The 12,232-nt window shown below is 38.7% G+C and overlaps 1 protein-coding gene across 1 annotated transcript in view; it reads left to right on the forward strand.

The window, feature by feature from the left end:
- Positions 1–12,232, forward strand: part of RNF38 (ring finger protein 38) — a 67,045-nt gene that overhangs the window by 31,104 nt on the left and 23,709 nt on the right. Inside the window, 2 exon segments of the mRNA XM_014468047.1 lie at positions 2,044–2,237; positions 9,338–9,551. Coding sequence (XP_014323533.1) covers positions 2,131–2,237; positions 9,338–9,551 — 321 coding nt within the window. The 5' untranslated portion in view covers positions 2,044–2,130.

Raw genomic sequence — 12,232 nt, forward strand, 5'->3', positions numbered from 1 at the left:
TAAAATCAAGGGGTCAAAGCAAGTATACTTGTAATAGCACTGTTAAATCTAGGGAGAAAAGGTTAGTGTGGCAAAAAGTTACAAAGAGTATATGGTTCTGAAAACTATTTTGTTTTAGTTACAATGACAAATTTGAAATAATATTCTTAAATATAGAAGGAAAATTATGTGGTTTTTGGAAATACCTCTGTTAAAATATTTGGAATGATCAAAAATAACCACTTAGCAGTTTGCTTCTTTCCTAATAGTTTAGTCAGTTCTGTTTTATGTTATCTCGTAAAATCTAATGTTGTAGTAAGTAGCACCATATACTTACTGATTTTTTTGCTAGCAACAGGTACCAATTATATTACAATCAAAAGTGCTGTATTACCCAAATAATTAGAAGTGGCCGAGAGTAGATTGAAGTTAGGAGAGGTTCTTTTAGGAACACAGCCTTAATCAGACTCTTGAGTTCATTTGTAATTTTGACAGTTTTGGTGAGGCTCAATTGGGAAATTGAGTTGTGTGGGGGGAGTTAATTCAATGAAGTGATTCATACCAGTTTTATAGCTAGTAAGCAATGCTATGATTCTTGAAAACTTGAAACTATGTGCCAGCATGTAACATATGTGAGTTTTGAATCATCCATTCCCATGATCTATCTGAAACTCCATGTTTTACCAAAAATGCTGTGACATTCTAGTTGAGAAGTGATAATCTAGATCAGCAATTTTTCATTGTTTTTCATCTCATAACATACAGAACCTACTTACTGAAATTCTGTGGCACACCAAAAAATACATATTTTGCTGATTTAATCCAAAAGAGGTATAATTTTGATTTATTTGCACCGGACAGCTATTGTTGTATTGGCTGTTGTCATTTTTTAAATTTGACAATCTAAAGGAAAGAAAGGTCAGTGCCCCGACTAAATATCCAGGTAATGCATGTTTTAAAAATTATTGCGGCACACTGGTTGAAGATTGCTGATTTAGATCTGTTGACTATTTCTTTTTGTCTGTTTTATATAAGCCTTATTCTATCCAGGTAACTTTTATTAAAGAAAATAAATGTAATGGCCTTAAACAACAGAAATAAGGATGCTGAGGAGTGTGGTTTAGAATCAAGTCAAGGGCCTACTTAAATTATACCCCCTCCTAAATTGATCTCTCAGCTACAAATTGATTCCTAAAAGAGCAGCTGTTAACTGATGGGAGAGCATAATGGAATTTCTCAGTTGAATGGAGATTTTAACCCTTTGAGTGCCAATCAATATCCTAGGAACTATGCTAAAATTGCCAAGGCATTTTTGCTGATTTTACAGCAGTTTAGGGAAAAAATTATGAATCGCAAGTAAATGAAGTTACATATTCAATATCTTCCACAAAATCATCATCTTCACAGCAAGAATTGACATATTTAGCAATATCACCATCACTAATAAAAGCAGACTTAGAACTGGACACTGCAGGAGGAACGCGATAGCGCTCCCGGCACTTTTGGCGAAAGACAGGAGGAGCACAATTGCGCTCCCCGGCACTCAAGGGGTTAAAGAGATGGTTAAATACCATACAATTGCTTATTACCCTATTGTGTACCTTGTATGTTGTTATTTGATGAATTTTATGATTATTTTTAAGAAACAGAGCTTACTTTTCATTTGATATTACTTACTGTTTATCTCTCTTCTCCTCTGTCCCCCAGAATCTTTTTCTTTAAAGGTATTTAATTTTGGTTTATGGTGTATTTTTTCCCTCCTTTACACTTGAGGGTAAATACATTTCAGCAGTTCTCAACCTGTGGGTCGCGACCATCGGAAAACACATGTAGCATATCAGATATTTACATTACGATTCATAACAGTAGCAAAATTACAGTTATGAAGTAGCAACGAAAATAATTTTATGGTTGGGGGTCACCACAACATGAGGAACTGTATTAAAGGGTTGCAGCATTAGGAAGGTTGAGAACCACTGATATATTTAAATAACTATGCATACACAGTAATTTAAAATCCTTAAAAGGTCTTATTTGGATGATTGATTTTTGTTGCATTGGCAGAGTGAAGATAGTCCAAGTCCCAAGAGACAGCGCCTCTCTCATTCAGTCTTTGATTATACATCAGCATCACCAGCTCCCTCACCACCAATGCGACCATGGGAGATGACATCAAATAGGCAGCCCCCTTCAGTTCGACCAAGTCAACATCACTTCTCAGGGGAACGATGCAACACACCTGCACGCAACAGAAGAAGGTTAGTTGATTACAATTTATTTCTTAAATTTTCTTCCATTGGTAAGTGTGTGTGTTTTTTCTGTAGGTATTTTATAAGCACATCAACACATATGTACTTGTACACTCAAACATGAAAAATGATATTATAAGTTTAGACTTCTACATTAGATTGTGAGAATTTATTTAGCTTGTGGTCAACAGAAAAAGAAATTGAAAGAGGCTAAAGTGATTTACCTAAAATCAATTCATAACATTATATATTAATTCAATTACCTTATGGTTGTTGAAGACTTTTTGCAGGCCAGCCTATAATCCTGAATATGGAAAAATGCATTTTATCATTCACAATAGGAAGAAGATTAAGGAGATCCTAGAAATGAGCTACCTCTTCTCCACTCTGTTGCTATTTCTTCTGTATCTTCCAAGGCAATTGGGAGCATAATTAGCTTTCTTACAAAAGTGTGGACTCTTTCTATGAAGAGTGATTTGTGTTTAGTTCAACTCTCAGTCCTCTCTTTCATGGGATTTGGCCTTTGCCTTTCCTTTCTAGGGGAATACATTTCTTCCTGAGCTGCTTCCTCTTTGGTTGTTGTCTAAGGTCATACGTTTCTTCTTCCAGTGAAATAGTGCATCTTTAGGGTGGGACAGCTGTTTTCATGTTCCATTTGTTGATAACCTAAGAAATATTGTTAAATCTTGAGTTAGGAAGACTTTATGGGTGGAATCTTTATATCTCTTCAAAAGCCTAGGAATGCAATTATTAGATCATAGAAAATGCTCTGGACTAGAAAGGGTGTGTTAGACGTGCCTGTTTCCACATGGTAGTAGGAGCTAGCTCTGGGTTCTCAAATTGAAGAAAAGTATCATGCTCTACATTCATGGTAATACAAAGGAGGGATGCGGGGAGCACTTACCTAGAAAACCAGCTACCCATAAGCCTATATTCTACCCGGCAGTGTGTTACTCTCCTTAGTCCATTCCCCCTTTAATACTTCATTGTAGGCTAGCTATAAGCTTAGCTGCCAGATTTTCTTCCAGAAGCAGGCTGTGCAAATAGATTCAATATTCAACAATAGTCTAGCATAATTTCAACTACAAAGATGAACACACAGAAAGAAAATTACTAAACATTTGAGGAAAACCCAACAATGAAAGAAGAGCACTGAACTCAATAAAACAAATAACTTGAAGAAATGGAATGAACAAAATAGACTTAGAATAAGTGGAATATGAGAGAGATGCAAAAGCAGATTGATTTTTTTTTTTAATTTTTATATATATTTTATTGATTTTTTACAGAGAGGAAGGGAGAGGGATAGAGAGTTAGAAACATCGATGAGAGAGAAACATCGATTCAGCTGCCTCCTGCACACCCGCTACTGGGGATGTGCCCGCAACCAAGGTACATGCCCTTGACCGGAATCGAACCTGGGACCCTTGAGTCCACAGGCTGACGCTCTATCCATTGAGCCAAACCGGTTAGGGTGAGCAGATTGATTTTATAAAAATCAACTAAAATTCTTATTGGTAAAATTAAGAACTCAATAAATGGACAAAAAAAGTGTCTTCATTTATAGAATATCAAGTGGAGGAATCTTCCCAGACTGTAGTGTAAAAGGGCAAAATGGAAAATGTGGGAAAGAAAGTTTTTATATAGCTCTAGCTGGTGTGGCTCCGTTGGTTGGAGTGTTGTCCCATGCACCAAAGGGTGTCAGGTTTGATTCCTGATCAGAGCACATACCTGGGTTGCAGGTTTGATCCCCAGTCAGGATGTGTGCGAGAGGCAACTAACCTCTCCCTCTCCCTCTCCCACCATCTCCTTCCCGCCTCCCCCCTCCTCTCTCTGCTTTCTTCTCTCCCTCTCCCTCCTTCCTCCTTCCTCCCTCTGTCTAAAAATCAATAAGCATATACTTGGGTGAGGATTGAAAAAATTAAGAGTAAATACTAGAAGAATAGAACTAGAATGTATAGCTTCCACACAATGAAACAGATAACAGCATACATAGAAAATTCAGTCCAACAGAAGGCAGGAGGAAACTGCTTTGCACTATTTACAAGTGATAATCTTAAAACAAAATGACAAAGTAAGTATCTATCACCATTGTAAAGTCAACTGAAAGAAATACTTGTCCATCTTTTATCACTATTTCTCATTTCTAAATTTTTCTCATAGTTCTTTCTAAATGTTCTATCACAAAGACACACAGAGATTTAATGAGAGGAATACAGGAAAGATAGGAACCAAAATCGTAAAGGGACTTACATGTCAGAATGAGGACTTGGATCTTAATTTGTGTTTGGTGTGAGCGTTATTGAAATTATTTTAGAGTAGGGAAGTGAGAGTAAGAGCAAGTGATATAACAAAATGAATCTAAAAGGGGGCTCTTAAAGTGTATAGGCAGGTTGAGATTTTTATCAGGAGATGAGTGATGTGAGCATATAGAATATAAAGAATATATAGAATATAAAGCTTACACATCTTAACATCAAATAAAGACTTAAAGATGATGCTATATCATAATTTAATTGAAAACATTTTTCTTCTTTTTTTGTGATATATAAAACAGTCCTTTAAAATATTTTTGCAGATAGCACCCATCTAGTTGCTATATGGGAGACTTGCTGCTGTATTCAGAATTACTTAATTAAAGCCAATTAGCTCTTCAAATCCTATATAATAAAAGGCAAATTGTCCCCTCGACCGGGAGTTCGACCAGGGGGTGGGGCCAGTCCGCCAACCACCCACGGCCCCTCCCCCTGATGGGGTGGGCCAGCCAGACCTCACCCATGCATGAATTCGTGCACCAGGCCTCTAGTAAGTAATTAAAATAAAATACTGGTACAGATATAAAGATATGTTATGTGCAAAATACACGAGTTAGTATGCATGGATAAAATTTCTTGTTATGTTCTCTAAGAGACTAGAGACAGTGGTATGACTCCCATGTAGCAGTGAGCACACCTGGCTTCAAAATATCAGCCACTCTGCAATTAAAGATTCCAAGGCTCTTTGGAGACCTGGTTAATTCCAGAATTGGTGTAGGGAAAATATAAGATAAACCGCAGCATATTGTGGTGTCAGATATTAAGGAAGTGCTCAAAAGGATAAGGACATAGTGAAAGGTCACAGGAACTGAACTTGAAAGTGCTCCCATTGGATAAAGTTGAAAAAATTTGAACAACAAAATAAAACAGTAGTGTATATTATAACCAAAACTAGAGGCCCAATGCATGAAGATTCGTGCAAGAATGGGCCTTCCTTCCCCTGGCTGCCGGCACCGCCTTCGCTCCAGCCTAGAGCCGCCTTCCCGCCTTCCCACACTGCCCAGAGGCCCAGAGTGGCTGGGGCAGTGCGGAACCCACCTCTGGCCGCTCGGCGCCTGTGTATGCAAATTAACCCACCATCTTTGTTGGGTTAATTTGCATACTCACTCCTGATTGGCTGGTGGGCATTGAAAAGCTGCAGTCAATTTGCATCTTTCTCTTTTATTAGTGTAGACTAGAGGCCCGGTGCACAAAAATTTGTGCACTCAAAGCGGGGGGGGGGAGGGTCCCTCAGCCCGGCCTGTGCCCTCTCGTAGTCTGGGACCCCTCAGGAGATAACGACCTGCTGGCTTAGGCCTGCTCCCGGGTGGCAGAGGGCAGGCCCAATCCCTAGGTGCAGCCCCTGGTCGGGCTCAGAGCAGGGCCGATTGGGGAGTTGGGGCGCCGCCCCCGTCATGCACAGAGCAGGGCGGATCGGGAGGTTGCGATGCCACCCCTAGTCACGCTCAGGGTAGGGCCGATTGGGGGGTTGGGCACCGCCCCCTGTCACACTGGGCCCACCAGGGGGGTTGGGCCTCCATACCCTGTCACACACAGAGCAGGGTGGATCAGGGGGTTGGGGGGCCCCACCCCCTTTCACACACAGAGCAGGGTGTATCAGGGGGTTGGGGCACCCCCACTGTCACACTCAGGGCAGGGCCGATGGGGAGGTTATGGCTTTCCCCCTTCACACACAGACCAGGGCCCGGGGGGGGGGGGGGTGCCGCACCCTGTCACACACAGAGCCTCAGGGCGATCAGGGGGTTGGGGAGCTCCCCCCTATCAGGCACAGAGCAGGGCTGATTAGGGGGTTGGGGCGCCTTCCCCTGTCACGAACAGAGCAGGGCGGATAGGGAGGTTGTGGCCCTGCCCCCTGTCACACACAGAGCCCCAGGGCGATCAGGGGGTTTGGGCGCTGCCCCCTGTCACGCTGATCCTTGTGCCGGGAGGCCTCGCGGCTCTGCTGATCCGGTGCTGGGAGGCCTTGCTGCTCCGCTGATCCCGGTGCTGGGAGGCATATTACCCTTTTACTATATAGGATAGAGACCTGGTGCACGGGTGGGGACCAGCTGGTTTGCCCTGAAGGGTGTCCTGGATCAGGGTGGGGTACCTGGCCAGCCTGGATGAGGGGCTGAGGGCCGTTTTCAGGCTGGCGGGTGACTGAAGCGCCCAACCGCTCCTTTTTTTCTTTTTCTTTTTTTTATTCTGGGCCAGCTTTAGCTCTGAGGCTCAGCTGCTGAAAGCAGGTTTCTGGCCTTTGTTTAGCTTCTGTATTTGAAACAATGTTGCGGTCCTGCTGGCTGAAGCCTGGCTGACTGAAAGGAGGTTTCTGGGGTTTTGTTTAGCTTCTATATTTGTTACAATGTTTCTTAGAGAGCAGCTGAGAGGCCGGCAAGGCAGGCGGGGAACCTGGCTTCCTCCGTCACTGAAGCAAGCAAGCCTCCCTGTTCGCATCAGCTGCCTGGCTGCCGGCCGCCATCTTGGTTGGCAGTTAATTTGCATATCTCAGTGATTAGCCAATGGGAAGGGTAGCGGCCATACGGCTAATCACCATGTTTCTCTTTTATTAGATAGGATAATAAAATAAATATCCATGAGCACATGATTATAAATAACAGTAAACAAATATATGGGAAAGATGTGACAGCTGTTCCTTAACGAATTCCAATTAATACATGTAGAAGAAATAAGGGGACTAGAAAATCACTATTAGAATACCATAATAATTGTTGACCATTCATTCATACATGTAAAATTATTGACAAACTTTCAGTAGAAGCAGATTAGTAATTATGAAGGAAGAATGGTTTTGTAGGGGGTGTTGGCAGACACCAAGTTAGCCAAGTGGTCAATGATATATAAATATATACCAATGATGCATACTTATGTACTATGCTCCTTACTATGATGTATTGAAAGAGCATGTCACCTCTGTATCCTGTCCAGTAATGTATAACCTCAAGCAGATCATGAGAAAACATCAGACAAACCCAAGTTGAGGAACATTCTAAAGAGTAAATGTCTATGTCTTCAGAGGTTTCAAGGTCATGAAAGATAAAGAAAGACTGAGAAAATGTGACAGATTGGAGAAATTAAGTTAGGAAACATGAAAACTATATGCAATAATAAGATCCCGCCTTGGATTTCAAAACAGTGATCGGGGCCATTGGTGGAAAAACTGATAAAATCTCAATACATCTTGTTCATTAATTGATGGTGTGATGCTGAGGTTTCTTTTGATAATTTTTCTAAGCTAATGGAAGATATTAGCATGAAGGAATGCTGGTTGAGGGTTTTGCGAAACTATATTAAAATTATCTCAGAAAAAAACATTTTAAAAGTGAGTTTAAGGTGGATGGCATCTTAAATTCAGTGAAGTACAATATATAGATTTTGAAGGGAAAATGCAAAAAAAGAGATATGCTAATAAAAATGAAAGAAGCAATTCATGTAGCAATAACCTGGGGGATGGTATCAAGAGCACTATTGAGGAGTTAATGCCACAAAGGAGTGTTCTTTGTTTTCTCTAAGATTGAGCAGTTGGGAGTGAGAGGAAACAAATTTAGAGGTGCAAAGTGGGACAATTGAGAGAGAAGTGACCTGACATCAATAAAGATTGCTGAGGTGGCTGTGCAGCTGTGTCTATGAGGGGGTTGTTTAGCCTCTGTTACCGATATTGAGTACATTATAATGAGACCTGCTGCTTTTTCAAGTTGCATTGGTGCTGAGCCATTGTAAAAAGCAGTTGAAATAAATTGTGGAATTATAGGAAAATAGAAAATGAAAGTCTAGTCAAAATACTTGTTAAATTTGTGTTAAACTATGTAGATGACTAGTGCATGGAGAGTAAAAGTGATTTCCTTCAATAATCAGATTCTAACTGAAAATCCTGTGTATTAATGGACTATTTATCTGACACTATCTCCCAATCATATCCATTCTCAGCATTTACTCAATTCTGTTATATTTGTAGTTGTCAATAAATGTTCTTTAGTTATTTCATGAATTTTCTACTTATTTTAAAAATTGTCATTTTGGGCATATAGGAAATATATCTTTCTGTATGTTTTAGACAAATGTAAAAGTTCCCATTAGGCATATGTGAAATGAATACTGACAAAGGTATATGCAGATTAAATTTTTTTATATAATGCTTATAAAATAAAAGGAGAAAAATAATAGGTTAAAACCATATGAAATTGCTGATATTTGATAATTTTTGTCTATAAACGAGCAATTTCATGCAATTAAAAAAGTGACAGTAGTTAGCTATTGATTTCTAAATACTTTCAGAGTTGAATACCAATTTTATTTTCATTATTTTAAAAATACATACATTGCAATGTATATGTAATATAATGTAATAAGCTGATGGATGCTAGAAGGGAAGGGAATAAAATAGAGGGCAAAAAAAGGTAAAGGAGAATAAGAAATACAAATTTCCAGTTTTAAAATCAGATCACGGGAATGTAATGTATGACAACAGGGAATATAATCAAGAGTATTGTGATAACCTTGTACGTTATCAAATGGTTATGATAAACTTATAGTAATAATTTCTTTAAGTGTTTAAATGTTGAATAACTGTTGTGCACCTGAAATAAGATAACATTGTATATTAACTGTATTTTAATTTAAAAACATTTTATTTACATTGTAAGTTTTTATAGGTGATGGGGAACTATAGCAATTATTTAATACTCAAGTTTACCTTAGCATAAATTACTGATGGGTTTTTAAAAGAGGCAATACAGAATCCTGATACATCACATCATTCAACATTATAATGACCTTTTTTATATTTGCTGTTAACAGTCCTCCTGTCAGACGCCAGAGAGGAAGAAGGGATCGACTGTCTCGACATAATTCCATTAGTCAAGATGAAAATTATCACCATCTCCCTTATGCACAGCAGCAAGCAATAGAGGAACCTCGAGCCTTCCACCCTCCGAATGTATCCCCCCGTCTGTTACACCCTGCTGCTCATCCACCCCAGCAGAATGCAGTAATGGTTGACATACATGATCAGGTATAATGACATAATGTCCAAGAAATACAGATGCTAAAAGTTGGTGGCAGTTTATTGAACTTATTTGTATTTTATTGTAAATTTCTTTTAATTTTATCAAAAACAGTTTTACCTAATAAGCAATTTTAGACAAGTTTATTATATATAATAATAAAAGTATAATATACTAATTAGATTGGACGTCCTTCTGGGGGACCTTCTGGATGAAGCTGGGGCTGCAAGGGAAACCCGGGTCCCGGACACCTGCTGGTGGCCGGAGGGAAGCCTGGGTTCCGGGTGCCAGAGGGAAGCCGGTGCCGGCAGCCGATGGGGGGAAGGAAGGCCTACTCTGGCACGAATTTCATGCATTAGGCCTCTAGTTTATATATATAAAAGCCAAAGCAACCAGTCGACCATTTGATAGGTCGACCAGTAACTATAATGCACACTGACCATCAGCTAACCAACGGGCACCAGATGCAGGGCTCTTGGCTAGCGAGACTACCTAGCAGCAGCGCCTGGCCCGGGCTCGGGCTCAGACTCCTCCCCAGCCGCCTGCCACGGTCCAATTCCCGCAGGCCACTCCAAGGGACCCCACCAGTTCCCAAATCCGTGCACCGGGCCTCTAGTTTTTTTTATAAGGATTGAAATGTAAATTCTACACAGCTTCCCTTGGAAGAAAGTTGTACTTTTAAAAATTAGGATCAAAATGCTTTGAAAAATTGATAAGGATGCCACACCTCTTGTGAGCTTGGTTAAGGAACAAAGGACAAATGTAAAGAAGGGTAGGAATAATTAATTAAAAGACATATATCCACACATGGGAAACATTCAAAGAATTTTGTTCAGTTGTAAAATGAAAATAGCACCTATTTCATAAGGGATGTTGGGAGAATTATGAGTTAATTCATTTTGAGCACTTCAACTAGTACAAGTATAGTATACTCAAGTATAAGTGCTCAAGTATATTACTTCAGTACTAACTATGATAATGAAATTTTATATATACCCCGGGGGGGGGGGGCAAAAAAAAACTTAAAGGAAGTTAAAAATTGACTCAAGAATAATAGGAAAATTGGAATTACCACAGTAGTGTGAAGGCTAATTAGAGATTACCATTAAAAAGGCACAGTGACCAGATGGCTTCACAGCTGTTTTCTCAAATCTTCAAGAAACACTTATTTTAATAATATTTAAATGATTCCAGGCTTTTTTTTTAAGGTAATTTTTGTAATGATTTTATGAAGCCAGCGTAATTCTAATACTAAAAGCAAATAAAAGTGGGAATCCCCTCAAAAAACTCTCAAATACATAGGACTTTCTCAACAGACCTATAGAAAACACCATCTACCAATGTATCAAAAGAAAAATAACCTATGACCAAATAAGATTTATTCCCAAGTAAGAGAGGATCGTTTAATATAAAAGTATATTACATCAACAAATAAGAGAAGGAAAACCATACATGATTATATCAAAAGATGTTGAAAAGTCAGTAAAATAGTAATAAAAACTGATAGTTGGCTCATTGACTGAAGGTCACAGGTTCGATTCTGGTCAAGGGCCTGTACCTCTTACCTTGTACCTCAGTTGCAGGCTCAGTCCTCGGCCCTGATGTGTGTCTCATATCAGTGTTTTTCTCTCTCTCTGTCTCCCTCCCTCCACTCTCTAAAAATCAGCGGGGAAAAATATCCTCAGGTGAGGATTAAAACAACAAAAATTTAATAAAAACTAGAATAAAATAAAATAAGGAAATTAAGTAAAACTAACAGCAAGTATCCTTATTGGTGAGAGATAAATCGGAAACTACAGAGATGCTTACTTTACTCTGTCCATTTTTATTTAATGTTATAGTAGAAGTTCTACCAAATGCAATAAGATATGTAGTAATTAATGGATATGAAAAATTGAAAGAAATAATTGTATCTTTCTCACCCTCATATAATTGTAGAAGAAAACAGATTCTACTTTAAAAGATTTTGATATAGTGCCTAAATACAAATTAAATGTACAGAAAGCAGGAACTTACATTGATCAACTGATGAGTAGATAAAACATGTTATATCCATACAGTGACTATTACTCAAAAAATAATAAAGTACTAATTCATGCTACACCATAGGTTAATGTTGAAAACATGCTAAGTAAAAGAAGCCAGTCATGGAAGGCCACAGATTGTAGAGTCCATTTATATGAAATGTCTGGAATAGGCAAATTCATAGAAATGGAAAGCAGGAATAAACAGTGATTGCTTATCATTAGTAGAAAAGTACAATAAATAATTTCTTCATACAATGGAATATAATATTACAAGGAATTAATCAGAATTCTGCCAGGAATGTGAGCAATATCTGCAAGATATTGAGCAAGAGAAGCAAAATTGAGGACAGTGTTATGTCCCATTTTGTAAAGCATGACAAATATGCTTATGTTGGACTACATATGAACACAAAGAAAAATATGAAGTATATACTGGACTTAGGTTGTATGTACTAAAGTGAAGGGAATGAGAAGGTGGTTAAGTATGAAATCAAAGAAAAGGAGAAGACCACACTTCAGAAAAGATGAGATCTCATTTAAGACAAATTATGTGTTGGGTGTATATATTGAGAAATGAAATATATATGTAAATATTAAAACAACCTAAGATGTCGAAAATCTAAACAGACCAATAGCTGTGGCAGGAATCTATATATGTGTGT

This window comes from Myotis lucifugus, unplaced genomic scaffold (genome assembly GCF_000147115.1).
Source record: "Myotis lucifugus unplaced genomic scaffold, Myoluc2.0 scaffold_424, whole genome shotgun sequence".
NCBI lineage: Eukaryota > Metazoa > Chordata > Mammalia > Chiroptera > Vespertilionidae > Myotis > Myotis lucifugus.